At 41.1% G+C, this 21,232-nt stretch overlaps 1 protein-coding gene across 1 annotated transcript in view; it reads right to left on the reverse strand.

Moving 5' to 3' along the window:
- ADAMTS17 (ADAM metallopeptidase with thrombospondin type 1 motif 17) overlaps positions 1-21,232 on the reverse strand; it is a 281,500-nt gene that overhangs the window by 142,122 nt on the left and 118,146 nt on the right. Inside the window, exons 9-10 of the mRNA XM_075858251.1 lie at positions 11,603-11,743; positions 8,257-8,407 (exon numbers count right to left, since the gene is read on the reverse strand). Coding sequence (XP_075714366.1) covers positions 8,257-8,407; positions 11,603-11,743 — 292 coding nt within the window. The remainder of the gene's footprint in view (positions 1-8,256; positions 8,408-11,602; positions 11,744-21,232) is intronic.

The raw sequence follows: 21,232 nt of genomic DNA on the forward strand, positions 1-21,232 counted from the left end.
TATTCAGATTTCTGGTGTGGATGTGCTGCAGGCGCACAGCAAATCCGCATGAGGATTAGCCCCCATTGTCATTCAACATTGCTAATCCTCGTCGTTTTCTTGCGGAAACTGTGGAAATAAGTAACATGCTCTGTTTTTTCCATAGCTGATTTGTTCTGTGTTGTAGACAAAAATTTGCGTGGAAATTTTACACTGCATGTGAATTTGCACCGAAATCTACTTCAAATCAACAATCAACACGTGTGAATGGAGCTTAGCATTTCCACCACCATGCTTTACAGGTGGTATCAGGTTCTTCTAGTGAAATGCGGTCTCTGGTTTTTGCCAAACATGTATTTTAGTACTGTGGCCAAATAACTATCTTTGCCTTGTCTTTCCAGAGCACACTGTTCCTGGTTTTTGCCTAGGTGTTCATGGGCAAACTTTAGTGTTGTCCTGATGTTCCCACTTGACCAAAATAAAATTTAAAAAAATGTCTTCCTATCAATGCCAGACTGGTAAATGGCTATAACTGCCTGCTCAAGGTAGTTTCTGCCAAATGTGTCAATGCCAGATATTACTTTCTTTTTCCACTAAAAGAAATGGCAAAGAAATGGCATATCTATGAATTTTTTGTTTCATAACTTATTCTCCCTGTGTTTACTTGTGCTTCCTCCAGGTACTCTGGTTTCCTCACACATCCTGAAAACATACTGATAGGTTAATTTAGATTATCCCAATGGGGACAGGGACCGATGTGAGTAATGACAATCTCCGTACAGTGCTGCAAAGTATGTTGGCGCTAATAATTAAAATATGTCAACGTGTTAAAAAATGTAAAAAAATGTACGCACTTTTTCACATGACTTATTTTTAGAATAAGGGCAGCATTCCGCCAGTAAAAAGCAATATAGAAACAATAAAAGCAAAAACATGCGATACACACACAACTAGACACTTTGAATACACACTAGAGTAGTATTTTAGCAGACTGCAGAGTCGCTTTAATTAAGAAATAGCAGAATTGCATGGCACTAGAGATGAGCGAACTTATCAAAAGTTCGGTTCGGCTAGTTCGCCGAATTTCACAAAAAAGTTCGGTTCGGACCGAACTAGTTCTGACCGAACCTGTCACTTACGTGCGCCGAGCATGCTACTGTCCAGGGTGCTGATAGAGTTAATGGGCTGCACTAACTCTTTCAGCAACCTTCACAGTACATGCTCGGCGCGCGGAAAATACCATTTAAATGTAATAAAAAAATAAAAATTATACGTTCGTACTTACTTTCCTCCTGTCCGGCCTCCAGCGATGACGTTTCATCCCTTTCGCCGCTGCAGCCAATCACAGGCTGTAGTGGCGGTCACGTACGTCAGGATGACGCTTCATCCCACGTGACCGCCTCTGCAGCCAATCACAGGCTGCAGCGGCGACATGAATGAAACGTCATCGCTGGAGGCCGGACAGGAGGAAAGTAAGTATGAACGTATTATTATTATTTTTTGGCATGTATGTATGTTGGCATGTATGTATGTATGTTGTATGTTGTCATGTATGTATGTATGTATATATGTGCATGTATGTTTGCATGTATGTATATATGTGCATGTGTGTATGTATATTTGCATGTATATATTTGCATGTATGTATGTATGTTTGCATGTATGTATGTTTGCATGAATGTATGTTTGTATGTATGTATGTATGTATGTATGTATGTTTGCATGAATGTATGTTTGCATGAATGTATGTTTGCATGTTGTCATGTATGTATGTATGTATGTATGTTGTCATGTATGTATGTATATCTGTGCATGTATGTTTGCATGTATGTTGGCATGTATGTATATATGTGCATGTTTGTATGTATATTTGCATGTATGTATGTATGTATGTTTGCATGTATGTATTTTTGCATGTATGTTGTCATGTATGTATGTATGTATGTTGTCATGTATGTATATATGTGCATGTGTGTATGTATATTTGTATGTATGTATGTTTGCATGTATGTTTGCATGAATGTATGTTTGCATGTATGTATGCATGTTTGTATGTATATTTGCATGTGTGTATATATATATATGTATGTATGTATGTTGTCATGTATGTATGTATGTATATATGTGCATGTATGTTGGCATGTATGTGCATGTGTGTATGTATGTATGTATATTTGCATGTATGTATGTTGTCATGTATGTATGTATATATGTGCATGTATGTTTGCATGTATGTTGGCATGTATGTATACATGTGCATGTTTGTATGTATATTTGCATGTATATATGTTTGCATGTGTGTATGTATGTTTGCATGTATGTATGTTTGCATGTATGTATGTTGTCATGTATGTTTGTATGTATGTTGTCATGTATGTATGTATATATGTGCATGTATGTATGTTTGCATGTTTTTATTTTTGCATGTATGTTTGCATGTATGTTTATATATATATATGTGCATGTATTTATGTTTGCATGTATATTTGTGCATGCTTGTATATATGTATTATGTATCTTTGCATGTTTGTTTGTATGTATGTTTTCATGTGTGTGTGTGTATGCATGTATGTATGATAGTTTGCATGTATATATGTGTGTATGTTTGCATGTATGTATATTTGCATGTATATATGTGCATGCTTGTATATATGTATGTATGTATGTTTGTATATATGTATGTATATTTGTATATATGTATGTATGTATGGCCATGTATGATACTGTCTGCTGGCGCCCTGTATCTAAGTCAACTTCACGGCAGGCTTCTATACATGGTATAACAGTCAGTATCACACATTAAACTGAATCTAAGCCTACGACATGTTTTATTTCATTATTTTATTTTTTTACAGGTTTGGTGTTTGGACTACGTCGGTTTCGAGGACTACTTCGATGACGGTTTTTTTTCTACAATAAAATGGTTAATGAGGGTTGTGTTGGGGGTGCTTTATTTCAATAAAATATTTTATCTATATCTTTGTCTTTTTCTTTTCAAATTTTATTATTACCACTTTAGTAATGGCCGCTGTCTGAGTGACAACATCCATTACTAATGCGAGGCTTAGTGTTAGCCGGTGCAGAGGCTAACACTAACCACCATTATTACCCCGGTACCCAAAACCACCAGGGGTGCCGGGAAGAGCCAGGTACGATCCAGTACCCGACCATCTGTTGTGATGGTCGGGCTCTGGGGCGGCCGCAGGCTGGTATTATGAGGCTGGGAAGGGCCAAAAACAGTGGACCTTCCCACCCTTGTAATGCTAGGCTGCTGCTGCTGCGTTGTATCTGGCTGGTTATAAAAGTGGGGGGGACCCCACGTCATTTTTTTAAATTATTTATTTATTTACATTTTTTTTTTTTAAAAAGACATGGGGTTCCACCCAATTTATCATAACCAGCCACATACAACACAGTGTTATTAGCCTGGGAATGGACAAAACCAGTGGCCCTTCCCACCCATGTAATGCCAGACTGCTGCGGCCTTGTATATGGCTGGTTATTAAAAATGTGGGGGACCCGTCTATTGCTAAATTTGTTAAATTCCAAAAAAAAAACGACGTGGGGGTCCCCCCCATTTTTATAACCAGCCCGATACAACACAGCAGCAGCAGCCTAGCATTACAAGGGTGGGAAGGTCCACTGATTTTGGCCCTTCCCAGCCTCATAATACCAGCCTACGGCCGCCCCAGTACCCGACCATCACAACAGATGGTCGGGTACTGGATCGTACCAAGCTCTTCCCGGCACCCCTGGTGGTGGTGGGTACCGGGGTAATAATGGGTGGTTAGTGCTAGCCTCTGCACCGGCTAACACTAAGTACCGCCTTAATAATGGACGCTGTCAATCAGCCAACTGCCATTATCTAGGCACTAATAAAGTTTGAAAAAAAAACACAAAGACAATTCTTTTTTATTGAAATAAGAAATCCCCAACAAAACCCTCGTTAACCATTTTATTAAAATTTGAAAAAACGCAGATCTACGCAGTAGTCCAACGAATCGTAGATGTAGTCCAATCGGTACATCAAAATCTGCAACAACATAAAAAAACAGTTATCAATGTGAACAATACCAATACTTCTACTCTCCTACACACATATATACACGCACACACAAACAAACAACCATACACAGACACACATATATACACAAACACAACAAGATATACACACACACATAAACAGACAAACACATATACACGAACTCACACATATCCAAACACACACACACACACACACACACACAGTTATACACACATACACGAACACATATACACAAACACATATACAAACAAAAACACACATACCCAAACACACATATACACAAACACATATACACAAACACACCCATATATACACACAAACACACACCCATATACACACATATACACATATACAAAAACACACACAAACATCTACACACAAACATATACACAAATACACCCATATATACACAAACATATACACAAAACACATATACACAAACACACCCATATATACACACACACATATAAAAACAAAAACAGACAAAGTCACATACCCAAACACACATATATACACAAACACACATACACAAACACGGTTTCTTTTAAATGCTGCTGGGGAACCCGCTCGATCCACTATATAAGGCTGCGCTACAGTGCAGCATTTAAAAGAAACAGGATCCTGACCTGTCCATAGAGTTTAAGGCAGCACAGAGTATTTCAGGAGATGAGCGTGCAGATTCAGTGCTGCTGCGAACTCTGCTCTTACCATTACGTAGCTCTCAGTCTGTTACCTCTCCTCCACTCCTGTCCTCCAGAACACCTTCACATGATTGGCAAGTCACCACGTAATGGTAAGAGCAGAGTTCACAGCAGCACAGAGTATTTCAGGAGATGAGCGTGCGGATCTTGTGCGGGGTGGTGACTTGCCAATCATGTGAAGGTGTTATTGAGGACAGGAGTGGAGGAGAGGTAACAGACTGAGCTACGTAATGGTAAGAGCAGAGTTCACAGCAGCACTGAATCTGCACGCTCCTCTCCTGAAATACTCTGTGCTGCTGTGAACTCTGTTCTTACCATTACGTAGCTCAGTCTGTTACATCTCCTCCACTCCTGTCCTCTATAACACGTTCACATGATTGGCAAGTCACCACCACGCACAAGATCCGCACGCTCATCTCCTGAAATACTCTGTGCTGCTGTGAACTCTGCTCTTACCATTACGTGGTGACTTGGCAATCATGTGAAGGTGTTCTTGAGGACAGGAGTGGAGGAGAGATAACAGACTGAGAGCTACGTAATGGTAAGAGCAGAGTTCACAACAGCACTGAATCTGCACGCTCATCTCCTGAAATACTCTGTGCTGCCTTAAACTCTGTGGACAGGTCAGGATCCTGTTTCTTTTAAATGCTGTACTGTAGCGTAGCCTTATATAGTGGATCGAGCGGGTTCCCTAGCAGCATTTAAAAGAAACAGGATCCTGACCTGTCCACAGAGTTTAAGGCAGCACAGAGTATTTCAGGAGATGAGCACGGGCAGCCGTTCGTTTTTCCGAGCCGTGCTCCCATCATGCACACGACCGTAAAAACACCCGTTATTGCGGGTCGTAATTACGACCCGCAATAACGGGCTCATAGACTTCTGTTACCCACGGGTACCTTTCCGTATTCTCACGGGAAGGTGCCCGTGCCGTTAAAAAAATAGAACATGTTCTATTTTTCTATTTTACGGGCCGTGCTGCTATAATTATAATGACAGCACGGTTCGCAAAAGCGGCCGGCTGCCCGTGGCCGGCCGGCCGTGCTCGTAGTTACGAGTCGTAATTACGAGCACGGCCCGTAAAATAAAAAAATAGAACATGTTCTATCTTTTTAACGGCACGGGCACCTTCCCGTGAGAAAACGGGAAGGTACCCGTGGCTAACAGAAGTCTATGGGCCCGCTATTTCGGGTCGTAATTACGACCCGTGATAACGGGTGTTTTTATGGTCGACTCGTGTGCATGAGGCCCCGTAATGACGGGTGGCTACATGTGTGCACCCATCATTACGGCAGCGTTGCTAGGTGACGTCAGTAAGGGTATGTGCACACACACTAATTACGTCCGTAATTGACGGACGTATTTCGGCCGCAAGTACCGGACCGAACACCCTGCAGGGAGCCGGGCTCCTAGCATCATATTTATGTACGATGCTAGGAGTCCCTGCCTCTCCGTGGAACTACTGTCCCGTACTGAAAACATGATTACAGTACGGGACAGTTGTCCTGCAGAGAGGCAGGGACTCCTAGCATCGTACATAAGTATGATGCTAGGAGCCCGGCTCCCTGCACTGTGTTCGGTCCGGTACTTGCGGCCGAAATACGTCCGTCATTTACGGACGTAATTAGTGTGTGTGCACATACACTAAATAGTCACTGTTCAGGGTGCTGAAAGAGTTAACTGATCGGCAGTAACTGTTTCAGTACCCTGGACAGTGACTACCGATCACAGTACCTGTAAAAAAAAAGACGTTCATACTTACCGAGAACTTTCTGCTTCCTCCAGTCCGGTCTCCTGGCCGTTGCCTTGGTGACGCGTCCCTCTCGACATCCGGCCCGACATTCCTTGATGACGATGCAGCCTTGTGAGCGCTGCAGCCAATCACAGGCTGCCGCGGCCTCTGCAGCCAATCACAGGCTGCAGAGGCCTCTGCAGCCAATCACAGGCTGCCGCGTCAGAAAAGGTCGGACTGGAGGAAGAAGAGGGACTCGTTAACAAGACAACGACCGGGTACGTATGAAATGCTTTTTATTTTATTTTTAATCAGCAGCCTCTTTTCTCTATCAGTGATTGATAGAGATAAGTGGCTGCCGATTTGTATAATGTTTTTGACCGGGTTCGGTCAAAACGGGTTCGGCCGAACCCGGTGAAGTTCGGATTCGCTGCGAACCGAACTTTACCGGAAGTTCGGACCGAAACCGGGTTCGGTTGTCCCGGTTCGCTCATCTCTACATGGCACCATCAACTTGTGACGTGGGACCAAAGCACATTGTGGAAGAAATTTCAGGAAAAATAAGTAACTGTATCTAAGTTCTCCTGCAGCCCTTCAACTAAGAACCAGAGAAGCTTGTGCACTGTCAGTCCATGACCCTCACTAGATCTGGCATATGCCAGGGCCTATATAAGAGCACCAGTTCACAAACATGCAATAAAATGTTATGTAAGTACTGTGAATGTTCTTCAATTCTTGCATAAGAGACAGAAAACTCCAGATGTCCCTGCAAGTGCCAGCAGCTCTGACGTGGAGAAATAGTATTTGGAAAAGAAAAAACTTGTGATATTGAATTGATATAATGATATTAGGAGTCTGGAGTTGGCTGGAATGGATGGAAAGAACAGTTATGTACTTATTTGATATAAATCCCATGCAAAACATTCAACACAAGAATGAAATGGCACATCTAACCCCAGTATCATTATGTTGCTGCTGAGTGAAAAGTTCCAGCACTCTGAAATGTCATCACTGTTGGACTGGCCCACCAGGGTACCAAAGGACTCTTTGGTCGGCCCAGGCTTATGAAGAAGGCTGAACAGGTGGAGGAAAGTATTACATTATTACATTATGAGAATTTTGAGGCAAGTCTCTTGCAGCAGCGCACAGAAGGGCAAAAGGCGGATATGGAGATTGGGGCGGTGGGACTGAAGGCAGGAAAAGATGCGGCAAGAGCGGCAAGAGCTAAGGAAGGAAGAAGTAAAGCACTATGGGTGCCTTTACTGGAACAGTTCTAGAGACCTTTCAGGAATTAGGGAAAGTAGGTTTTATTTTCTTTGTAGTAAGGGTTTTCTGCTTGAATTTCTGGACGACAGACGGTTGCCAGGATGACATAATGTGCACCCGCTGAGCTATCATAAATAGTAATTTTAGCAACTTAAATCAGATGGCACTTTCAAGGACAGGCCCCCCAACTACCATGTGCCACGTGGTAAATAGGTAATTTTGCCCTCTCAAGCACCAGGCCCCGGACCCAACTGCTACCTTTGCACCCCATATATTTACATTCCTGTCTGGTCATGGGTCTTTATACTAAAATTTCACTCATGGCTTAACTTCTCCTTTAAAACACTAAATCAACAGCTTCTAATTCATATATTGGCCAATAATTGAGTTCATAATATAGTAAAACACAGCAAATATGGAAGCCAGCGTATAATATGATAGGAAGAGAAATCTCGTGAAACGTCAGTGTGTAAAGTATATCACTACAACACATTTACTGACCAGAAGTTCCATGGTCCCTTCCTTTACTCTCTCACCTCCATGTTTTTGCAGAAGGTGGCGTTGCTGCCAAACAGGATCTGGCACTGCTCACTGGCACTATAATGCATCCCAGGCAGCTTTTGGGGAAGCCTGACGGCATGGTGACTGCGAGGGTCTGTCACTAGCAGACATGAGCTCACTTTGGACCTGTATGAAATTCAAATGAATGTGAGGTTCAACACAATACAAAAAGACCAACATATTGCGTTTATAAAATGGAAAATACTAGTAGTAAAGAAATCCATTTCTTGTGAGACAGAGTAAAAATAAAACGCTCATATTAAAATGTACCTGTAAACTGATATATATGTGTTTTTCTACTTTATTTATTCTTAGAAAAAACAATCAACCAGGTGTCTACTGTGCTGTTCTTTGTCATTGATTATTTTACATTGTCACAAATAGCAGTAAAACAGAACGTACATGATTAAGAGCCTGTTCACACAGTTTTTTTGTACTGATTTTGAAGCAGAAATCGTGTCGAAATCAGCGCAAAAAAGAAACTGCCTAAATCGCCCGCATTGATTTCAGTGGGAGGCAGAGGTGTTTTTTTCCCCGAAGCGGCTTTTGAAATCAATGGAATTCAGAAATAACCTGTGGCTCTCGTTTCCAAGCGTTTTCCGCTGTGTTTTTTGCCCTCGGTCCTTGCATTAGCTTCAATGGCCGGAGGCGAAAAACACAGGGAAATCCCACGGAAAAAAAGCGCAGGTAGTTCAAAATCTGCCACAAAATTCCTGAAGGAATCTCGGGAATTCCGGAAACTGCGGTAAGAAAGAGCATGTCGCTTATTCTTCCAGGGAGCAATTCCGGACATTCTTTGGCGCGGTTACAGATGCGGTTTCCGCGTCAAAAACGGTGCCAATAAACTCTGTGTGAACTAGCCCTAAGGCAGATATGTTCTGCCTGCAAAAAAAAAAATCTGTGTGAACAGGGCCTAAGACTTTCCCCACTGCATTACTATAACTTGGTTCATATTTGTTAGTACCAACATTCCCAGTACTACAATGTACTAAAAGAAGGCAAAATTGCAGAATCATACAGTTACTTATCCTGTCATACAAATTTTAGGTCTCAATGGTATGTAAAAAAAAATTAGAATATGTTTATTTGTAACGGAAAAAGTAGACAGTATTCTAAAGAGTGCTGTTAGAGGGGAACTCCACTTTTTAAAAGCATATCTAAAACTTTCCACAGTTTAAAGGGAACCCGTCACCAGAATTTCACCTATTGAACTTTACATATCCCTCACTGGCCGCTGCTATAAAAAGTTCATTGCCGTTATCCCCTCTCCTAAACTCCTCCTCCGACTGCAAATAACGGTCTGCAAACATTTTGTGCCTTTTATTGTAATAATCCGGTGTCCCTTTGTGCGCACACACAGAAGAGGACATCAATGCACAAGCGCGGGATTGTGTGTGCTGGGGGAAGGCGAGGAGCTGTCAATCAAAAGTAAGGAGGCGGGGTAAACTCTGAAAGACTTGAGGAATGAAGATCTGACTCTTTTCAAATGAAGATTTGACTCTTTTCAAGCGAAGATATGACTCTTTTATGGTCATTAGCATACGTGTGGGAAGACTAAAAGCCTGAATATTAAAGCTACAGAGCCGACTAAGACGACAATTATAGGTTATATAGAAATGATTTTTCACCCACTACCACCAGGTATTGCTGGTTTAATAGGTGAAATGCTGATGACAGGTTCCCTTTAACTTTACTCAAAATGTTGACTATTGTTACAACCTCTTTTATGTTAAAGTTACTCAACTTTTGATGCAGATTTTTTTTTTCTTTATCAACAATTTTATTAGAATATAAAACAGAGCATATAAAACATCTCACAAGATCTCAAAATATCGCACGCAGTGCAATAATCTCAAACTGTACAAAAATTTTTACAGATACAGAAGAATAATTTTAGGAGGTAGCCTCCCAGACATAAAAAAAAGAAAGAGAATAATAATAGTTAATGGCAAGTAGCGGCACAATAACCATAATCAAAAGTAGTGCAATATGTAGGGAAACCAGTCCCAAAAAACGAATGGCAATAACATTTTAAGTATTAAATTCCATACAAAGTTACACAAACACAAAGACAAGACAACAAATGGAAACACAAACAGACAAAAGCGGCATAGAATTGGCGATATGAGCGTTCAATAGAGGCCATCCAACCAGAGAGGCAAATCAGCACCACCCCGAAACACTGACCACACTGACCAAGTTTGAACAAAGATTTTGGATTTACCCCGATCTTCTGATGCAGATTTTAACTGTGAAAGGTTTTTTGTTAAATGGACTACTAAAAAAGGACAGTGTCCAATCAAAATACAGCAAAATATGACTACTGGTTAACAATCTTCTTGAAGGTCATATCCAGTCCTTCAAATAGAATCGATACCTCCTGCTATATGGTTTGATATGATTTATTTTAAGGGCTGTCTCATCCCAACAACACTTTTTGATATACCCTTTTAGGGCTCATGGACACCATATTGGAGGGTCCCAAATTTGGGACCCCCCTTTATAAGCCAAAGTGGAGACTCACTAACAATCAGCAGCACTCACTCTGGTGAACCCGGTCTGTCCATGTATTACTACATTTTTTCTGTAGTGGTTCCTGCAGGGGAAATTAATAGACGTTGATGACTTCCCCCAGCAAAATTTGTGCTGGAGGTCTTGGGAGCCAGACACATGGCAATCATCCATAAAGAGTTCAAGTGCAAAAGAGAAAATCATCAGGTGACAGTATGCCAAAGTAATACAAATTACATACTGTACTCATACCTCTGGGATGGTGCCAGCCTCAATGGGTATTTTAGCCTGAGCCTTCATGTGGGGGCGTTTTATTAATAATTGCCTTAGCTTTAGGTTCTAAAGACTTCTATGGTCAGTCAGTAGATATCCACTGTGTCTGGAAAAACCACTAATCTATTATGAGCACAGAAATGGGCCAGACTATGACTTCTGCCAATGAAAGCGATGATGGCCTGTTCTTTAACAGATTAAAATGCTGTCCGAATTTTTTATGCCTTCTTTTAACAATTTTGGAATCAGGAAGAATTTGTTTTCTTTCTGTGATGAGGACATATCACAACTACTTAACAATGGTGTTATTTTACCTTTCTTTATAGTGTAGACCAACATATTTGTGTACTGCAATGGATTGAATCTGATGCACTCTGGCCATCTATGTGGCTATTAAGTTTGCGTTTTTACCACCTAGTATCATATTCTACTCATTGCATTTATAACACCATCATCATGATAAAATAAGCCATTAACATGAACTATTGAGCAGGTGGAGACAAATGCTACAATTACACCATAAAAGGTTATACTCACTTCAGGAAGTTCTCCAGTTCCTCACGACTGCAGGTTGACCATGAGAGATCACTTGGACTCCGACCTTTAATCCACTCACCGGACATTATGTGTGAACGCCCAGCACAGGATGGGTGGTCATCATCATGACTCATACCCATGCTGCAGAAGAAAACAGACAATCACACAATAGTCACAAAGTAATATGAATATCTTACAACACATTTAGCCTATTATTGTATATCTGTCACATCAAATGGTTTCTGATTTTTTCCCAAAATTTAAACTGAAAGCGTACCTAACCTTTCAGGTGACTTTTCAGAATAAGCTGTCATATGTGTGTACATGAGTAATAACACTATTTCTGGCCATTATATGACCTGTATTCTGCATTTAGCAGTCCACCCCTCTGCAGGCTCTATCTCTAATTCTCAGTTGTCTCTGAGCTAGTGGGCGGAGCCTAACAGCTGTCATGTCTCCCATACACAGCACACAGAAAAGAGGAGAATCCTGCTCTTCTATCTCTATCTATCACATATTTATATGTAGAAGCTGCAGCACGTCTGTCTGTATCTTTCTCAATCTGCTCCCCCTCCCCATAGACTTGTATTGGCAGCTTCTCTGTGTCTCTTTCTGTTCCTACTTCCTCCTTCTGCTCCCCCTATCCCTCTTTATAGACTTGTATGGGCAGCACCTGTGTCTTTCTCTTCCTGCTCCCTCATCCTGTGCCCCCCTCCTCTCTACATAGACTTGTATTGGCAGGCAGTCAAGAAACACACCCCCACCTTCTGCAATCCATCTGTAACTAGGGACAGATTTTGCATGACAACAAAGGGTGGACAGCAGATTACAGGAATAGAGGGACACCTAGTGGCAGTAACTTCACACAGAATTTGCATGGATACAGCAACACAATTTTGACAGTAAATAAATGGCAAGGTTAATGTAATTCAGGTATACAATTAGATTAACTGCAAGTCATTTGAAAAGCTAGTGTCCTTTGAAGCAAAAATAATAATACAGCTACTGAATTATTACTGCGATTAAATATTGAAGAAAATTAGCCAATACCCATATCACAAAGCCTATCAACAATTGAGCCCAAAGGAGACATGTTGGAAGATTACCTCCATCAATTGTCGTGGCCTCCACCAATCACCAGCCTCTTTACTTTTACTCAAGTTGTTGGTCATAGAATATAGAGTAGAAGATAACATTTTTTTTAAAAGTTGCAAATTTACTTTAAGGAACAGTTTCTTTTTCACACTGGTGATTTGGGTGGTGGACTATTAAAGGGGTTGTCCTATGACAACAGTTTTTTACTTTTAAAATCTGTCAATTTGACAGGTCATAAAAATATAATAGGTGGATGGTAGGCGTATCCTGTGGATAGGTGATCAATTATTTTCATGGGACAACTCCTTTAGGGAGCTGAGATGTGCCATTTGTTTCTGGAGAGCTGCTTTAGCTGTTCTTCTCCTGCCTATTGTGCTCCTGAGAGAATTTTCTGCAGTTACTGGTGAATTTCTTTCAGGGTCAAGGAGTCAAAATATGAGTTTGAGAAATCAACAGTGACCACAGTTAACATGTCACAGGCAGGCACAGAGACAGCTAAAGCCGTTCTACAGAGTGAGGACCACACTGAACAAATTCCCAAGTCTCCACTTCTTGGACCCCTGTGAGTGTTACATGGAAGCAGTGGGATACTAGGGTTAACTATAGTTACAATTGAAGTTTTGAGTTTGCTTTAAATACATGCAGGAATGATTAAAAAAAAGTGTTGTATGTTTACTTAGGTTCCCTTTGTCTAATATTACATTTTCTTTAAAGATCAAAAAACATTCAATGTGACAAGTCTGCAATAATAGGAGACATCTGGAGTGGGCAAATACTTTTTCACAGCACTGTAAATCCTGACCTCACAGGTGGATTAGTCACTGACATAACTTTCACAATTGATAAAATATAAAACCAGGTCAATTCATTTCATGACCCAAATTCAACAACTTCTAGGTGCTTAACCTTCATAAAGAACAGCCTGTTCTCACGTTTTCACATCAGGGCACATTTAGCAAATAGAGTGTCCCTCTACTATAGCCAAACTATGTCCAGTGCTGCGTCTAAACACGAGGAGTTGAAGGTGGAATAGGAATGGATAATTAAGTTATAAATTTAATGCCAAAAATGGAATCGGATGCGGTCATGGGAATGGCGGAAAACTTGTCTCCCTGGTGGTGGTTGTGTGCTGTGGGTGGGTTAGACTTAATTCATACCACGTCTGGAGTGCACAGTTGGCGTATACCTTAGCAGAATCTCCCAACGTTTAAGCCAACGTACCTATAGACTTTAATGACCAGACCCAACTGTATTGAAAAGCATAGTAAACAACACTTTCAATACAACTGTAAAAAAACAAAACCTTTACCACTAAGTTTATTTTTATAGTCAGTCAACGGCAAACTTATACATATGTATAGGCATACATATATAAGTACATACTCACAGGTCATAATCACTGGCTAGGTGCCACCAACACAATGTCGAAGCACCTCCAAAGTATATGTACAACGTAGCATAACTCCAATAAATCTTGAGCGAAAAAATGAGGACAAGGAGTCACAGCGCCACAAATAATATAAATGAGTACAAAATGTTATTCAATACAAAATCATACACGACACACAGTTAAAAACAATAGTGAGGATCTAAAATACCATATAAGTGTCGACCATTCAAAGATAATGATGTTGCCACGAGTATGCTGTATTAAGCACACAATTAAACATGTGTGCGCCAGGCGGTAACAAAAACACCTAAGTCAGTGATGTATCATCGTAGTATCTCACTTATGCTATAGAAGTATATAGTTCATATAAGTAAAATGAAGTGCCAAAAAAGCACTAGTATCATCAGTAAGAAGCAAAAGAGACACTAGGAAAAAACATCACACCGAACATAAGCTACTACCTTAAATATGTATAAATCAAGGAGAGGAAATATCCTGGCATGTTCTGTGATGTAAATCAAAAATCTGCCTGGAATAACAGATATCTTAGTAAGAGACAGTCTTACCCATGGAGGTGGAAACGATACAGTGGTCCACAAAGTATAGCCTGGTGTAATGGCACCCCATTATATAGCCTGATGTATAATGTTTTTGAGGTGAAAATGACAGGAGCGTGAAAGTGATTGTATGTGAGGAGTAAAGGAAAGACCTGAGTCAAAAATAACCCAGAGACAGCGGGCGTGCTGCTTAGGAGTGATGGTAGTGCCACACACAGAGATGGAGACATCAGGTTTAGGGAGGTTAGTAGATGGTGGGAACACAAGGAGCTCAGTTTTAGAAAGATTCCGTTTCAGATATAGTGAGGACATGATGTTAGAGACAGCGGACAGACAATCACTGGTGTTCTGTATTAGAGCAGGGGTGATGTCACGGGAAGAGACATATAATTGGGTGTCATCAGCGTAGAGATGGTACTGGAAGCCAAATCTGCTGATGGTTTGTCCAATAGGGGCTGTGTAGAGAGAAAAGAGAAGCGGACATAGGACTGATTCCTGAGGAACCCCGATAGCAAGGGGAAGATGAGAAGAGGTGGAACCAGCAAATGACACACTGAATGAGCGGTCAGAGAGATAGGAGGAAAACCAAGAGAGAGCCGCATCCTTGAGGCCAATAGAGTGGAGCATGTTAAGTAGGAGTTTGTGGTCTACAGTGTCAAAGGCTGCAGAGAGATCCAAAAGAATCAGGAGAGAGGATTTACCGTCTGATTTAGCCGCCAAGAGACTTCTTCTTCAGTTATTGGGTCAAATGCTGAGAGTGAAGAAGAGGGAGTGCGGGAGGGAAGGGGATCGATGTTACTAGGGGACTGGGAGATAATATCATGCCGGATGTTGTCAATTTTAACTTTCAAATAATTGGCCAGGTCTTCAGCACAGAGATCTGTGATCGGCGTCTGCACTTTAGGACTAAGGAGGGAGTGAAAAGTATCAAAGAGGCGTTTTGGATTATTAGATAGTGTGGAGATGAGAGAAGTGAAATAGACTTGTTTAGCTCGGTGAAGGGCAGAGTTATAAGTTTTGAGCATAAATTTGTAATGGAGGAAATCTGCATCCAAATGCGATTTTCTCCACAGTCGTTCGGCACATCTCAAGCACCACTGAAGAAAGCGGGATTGAGGCGTGTGCCAGGGTTGTCGTCGTCTTTGTCGGGTGGTTTGGAGTGTAGGGGGGGCTGCTTCATCCAATGCATTTTTGAGAGTGTTATTGTAAAGTATGGCAGCCAGATTGGGACAGGAGAGGGAAGAGATAGGGGACAATGAGGACTGTAGACTGTCTATGAGTTTCACAGTGTTAATGGCATGTAGATTTCTGTATGTCTGATACGTAGGGATGACCTGAGGAGGCAGAGAATATTTGATCGTAAAGGAGAGAAGATTGTGGTCAGAAAGCGGGAGAGGAGAGTTAATAAAGTCAGAAACTGAGCAGAGCCGGAAGAAGACCAGGTCAAGCGAATGCCCGTCTTCATGTGTAGGAGAGTTAGTAAGTTGTGACAAACCTAGGGACGAGGTTAAAGATAGAAACTGGGAGCCAGATGAGGAGATTGGGTTATCAATGGGGATGTTGAAGTCACCCATGATGAGAGTGGGTGTTTCAGAGGATAGAAATTGTGGAAGCCAGGCAGCAAAATGATCTAGGAATTGGCGGGGTGAGCCCGGGGGGCGGTAGACAACTGCCACTCGGAGGGAGAAAGGGTGAAAGAGTCTGAGGGTGTGGACTTCAAAAGAGGGAAATGTGAGTGAGGGGACCGGGGGAATGACCTGGAAAGTGCAGTGTGGGGAAAGAAGTATACCTACTCCACCCTGCCTGTTCTCAGGTCTGGGGGCATGAGAGAACTGGAGACCACCATAAGATAGAGCAGCAGGGGAAGAAGTGTCAGACAGGTGTAGCCATGTTTCCCACGTACACCCTAAATGTAGGGCATAAACGTGATGTGAAGGAGACCTTAATGAACATTTGTATGTAGCTCGCTATGTGGTTACAGCTATTTTTTTTAAACTGCATAAAATAAAAACATACACAATATATATTTACATTTTTTCATCAAAAATGTATTTTCTTGAAAAAGGTGCTTTATTAATTTAGGAAGACTTTTATGCTGCCAACTAAGCATGTTTTCATAGTCAGAATACAATATAAAATATTGCACACTGTAATAGGTCTTTTTAGATACCAGACGGACAGAAACCATCCGGTGTATGGCCAGCCTAGCTCTTCTCTATTTCAGGAATGCTATCAATAAAAACGCTCATAAAAAGGTGACACAGACGTTGCTGTTTCTTTACAACACAAGATGTGGATTGCTAATACAGGCAACTAGAATATTTTCCTGGCGTTGCATAGTAGAATATCTTTGCTCTGCAACAGTGTAAAATATGGATTTTTTTTGGCTTGGTTTACAGTCTCCGACCATCTGGAAAGATGAGGATATTTCACTGTGCAAAGTGGTGGGCACATGACCATGACCTGTATGTTAAAGGGAAAAAAAAAATAATTCCCACAATTGAATCTTCCTTCTCCCAGTGCTGGTGGATATTTTTGTCAATCTATTTCAGGGGTATCGAATTTACCATATGACGTTACAAAGCCTGAATTGAGAATTTCGGATTATTTGGTTGCACTAGGAATTAGCCATGGTGCCAGGTGCTCTTGTTCTAAATATTTTATGACCCAGATCTCTCTGGTTGCTGATCTTTCAACTAATAGATGAGTTCACCAATATCCTGGGAGGAAACGTTTATTATAAAACATTGGCATAATCGAATATATAATGCATAATGCAATATATATGCTAATTTTACACTTCCAATTTTACATTCTAATCTTCACCTATCTAACCTGCAAATATTTGCAAAGAACTTTTTCCCAAAAGCAAACCACTGTGTGTGCATGGAAATAGGCCAAAATTTCTCAAAGCAAACCACTGTGTGTACACGGAAATAGGCCAACATTTCCCAAAAGAAAACCAATATATGTGCACGGAAATAGGGGTGCATTGGATAACTAAATTAAGTATTTAAGAATGACCTTCTAAATTAATTTTTCCTAACCAACAGTTATTTTATTCATTTAATTTTTCTTGATCCGAGCGCACTCTGATGAGGAACAGCTGTGACAAAACTGCTTAAATTGCTTTAAAAAAAAGTCCAGGACTGCAAAATGGGTAAGCCTCACGTCTTTTAATCAACCGTCCATTAAATGCCCACTAAAACAGGACTTGCTCTGATAGAAAATCTTATGAGAAAATCAAATGAGGCGTTCAAAGCAAAACAACACGCATATGTTGCACACTTATATTGTTCATAGGAGTCAAGGAATAGTAGAAGAACCTTTATTGTACTTTTGTGTTTTTCTTATCATTGGTACAGAGTTGTACCTAGATGAGCCACAATACAAGCTATATGCAAACAGGGACTATAGAGAAGTGCAGTGGCTAGACTTACAATATTTTTCCTAAAGTAGATACAAAATTAAAACTGCATAGTAGCGCAACAGCTGTATTAAAATACAATAATTGTAGGTGCCCACCTACAACTAGTTTATATAAAGCCAGGAGAGGGTCCAAAACATGGAAGAGGTGCAAATCTTTTCATTATACTATGATTCTGTTTATGTTCCACCCCTGGCTTTGACTTACAAATACTGATGCAAATTTCTGACCAAAATACACCTGTGTGAAAGTGGCCAAAGTCTTAGAGAATTAGTGCGAATTTGTTTGCAGTCCTAAAAAGAAATCTGTCAGCAGTTTTTAAGCCTCAAAACTGCTGGTAGAATAATACGGGGGAGGAAGAGGGCATTGCAACCTTTTGTCACAGTCATGCAAGTTGCATGACCGAGAAATCAATGTTTTATTACCCTTGCACCGCGGTTGCGAGTGCCACTGAGACGGGCACTTGATGCGAAAGTGCTCCTGGCTTTTCCTCACTGCATGCTGCCAGCCCCACATTTCTGCTATCAGTGACGGCCCTAGCGGTCTCCTCAATTAGCCGCTAGAGCCGTCACTCAGAAACAGAGACTGGCACTTGGGACCGTTGCGCTAGGGGAATCAAATGTTGGTTTCTTAGTCATGCAACTTGCATGATTGAGATAAAAGGTTTGTTTGCAATTCACTCCCCCCCTCCCCTATATCGCTCTGTCAGCAGTTTTGAGGCCTCCATACTGCTGACCAATTTCATTTTAGGGGTACAAACATTCTAGCATTATTCCTCAAAAACTTTGGCCACTTTCACACAGGCGTATTTTGGTCAGTATTTTTTTTTGTATTTAAACTCTTTATTACGTTTTCCAAACGTAATAAGGGAAAATCTGGGATACAGAAAAAAGAAAAGCTATATGAGCACAAGGGAAACATTCCAGTCCAGATTAGACATGTGGTAGGTTCAAGAACATTGAAGGACATTTGTCCGCTTAATATTACTACATACATATGATTATTATTATGAATCCAGCGTATAGTATGACAGATATATGTACTATTCCACGCTGGTTTACAAATGTCGGCATACAAGCCACGTTTCATGTGTCTACACTGGATGAAAACATATAACATGGAAAGGAGGGTAGAGGATGGGAGAGACAGACTAAAAGGAGTACATGGAAGCAATCCAGTACATAATGTACATGAAATCAGTACAGATACAGAAGAAAAATATCCACATAACGATACATTTGATTATGAATCTGAAATATGGCATGACAAAACAGGTGGACTTACAAGTAATGTCGCATAAACCACTCCTCATGTGCCTGCACTGGCTAGGGGCATGCAAAAGGGTATAGGTGAACATACATAGGAAAGCAAAAAAGGTTCCTAAACGTCCTCAGGACTATCTCTCAGAGACGTACTCAGAATCTTCTGACAGCTATCTGATGTGGGGAAGGAATACCAGTAAAACCAAGTCTTTCTAAATTGGTCTGCACGATCAGTTGAGGAATGGAGCAGATCCTCCATCCTCTGGATTTCAGTAACACACTCAAGCCATCGTCAAGCCGATGGGGGTTCAGAGGATTTCCAACAAGCTGGAATGCAAGCCTTTTCAGCATTTAGCAGGTGTCTTAGCAGTGATCTCTTATATTTCCCTATTGATATATTATGGTGACGTAAAAGGATCCAGGCTGGATCATTTCCCAAGGTCCACCCAGGGATCTCATATATAATATTTTGGACCTCAGTCCAAAAAAGTCTAAATTTGTCACAGCTCCCAAAAATTTGTCAAATGCGCTTTTTCCTTGCCACATCGCCAGCAGAGGGGAGAAACATCAGGGAACATTTTGTGTAAGACATGTGAGACTCTGTATCACCGGGAAAGTATTTTAAAGTTAGTCTCTTGGTATGCATTACTAATTGATGCTTTATGAGATGGGGTCATGATCTTCTCCTTCTGCTCCCCCGATAATGAGATCTGGAGGTCTCTCTCCCATTTCTCAATATATGGAGAGGCGTGTTCCTCATCAGGTGTAAGCAGCATTCTATAGATAATGTGCGTCTTACATGGCCAGTTTGAGAACATAAAGATTCAAAAGAGGTTAATGAGCTAGCATGGGTAGTGGGCACAGGAAGAGATCACAGATAGTGTGTCCATTTTAATGTCTGACAGTGGGTAGCCACAGGGAGGCCTGTGGGCATAGACAGCTCTTCTCCTTGTAACCATATTTTATTCCTGTAGAAATGTCTAAGCCTGAAATGTCCCCCTCTCATCCAAGCCCTAAATGTGTGATCGGTCAGGCCCGGCTCAAATTCAGGATTACCCAAGACAGGTGTCAGAGAGGAGTGTGAAGTAGAAATTAAGTCATGTGTTTTTAGGGTCCTAAACACCTGTAAAGTTGGGTAGATAGTGGGATGGTCAACCAAGGATATCCAATTATTTGGAGCTATCCAAGGCAAACATTTCAGGGAGATGTTTGTAAAACCTTGTTCCACAGAAATCCAAGCCTTGAATGAATAATGTCTGTATCAGTCCACTATCCTGGTCAAATGAGCAGCATAGTAGTAATGCTCATTATCGGGCAGCCCGATCCCACCATGTGTTTTGGCTAGAGTGAAAATCCTTCCCTGAAGTCAAGGAGGTTTATTGGCCCACACAAAGGATGTGAAGTGCTGATATATTGTTTTAAAGAAGGAACAGGGTATCTTAATCGTCAGTGCCTGCATTGGGTACAAAAGATGAGCCAAAATATTCATTTTAAGAATACCAGCATGGCCAAACCAAGAAAAAGTCCCCGTCGTCCACCGGTCCATGTCACTCTTCATAGATTGCATAAGAGGCAGAAAGTTGAGTTTAAATGTCTGATCTATATGACTCTGTAATTGGATGCCCAGATACTTGATTGAGTCGTATGTCCACCTGAAAGAACTCAGCTGTCCTCTCTGGTCTTTCGGTATATTTAATGTCATCGCCTCAGATTTCTGAAAATTAATTTTGAAGTATGAGATCCATATATCAGATGTTCCTCCATAAGGTTAGGGATGGAAACATGAGGAGAGGTCAAGATGAACAGTGAATCGTCCACATAAGCAGCTATTTTAAAGGATTGACCTCTCATCGTCAAACCCCCCTACGTTCATGTTATTCATGATCCTACAGAAGAAAG

The sequence above is a fragment of the Rhinoderma darwinii genome, chromosome 3, assembly GCF_050947455.1.
Source record: "Rhinoderma darwinii isolate aRhiDar2 chromosome 3, aRhiDar2.hap1, whole genome shotgun sequence".
Taxonomy (NCBI): Eukaryota; Metazoa; Chordata; class Amphibia; order Anura; family Rhinodermatidae; genus Rhinoderma; species Rhinoderma darwinii.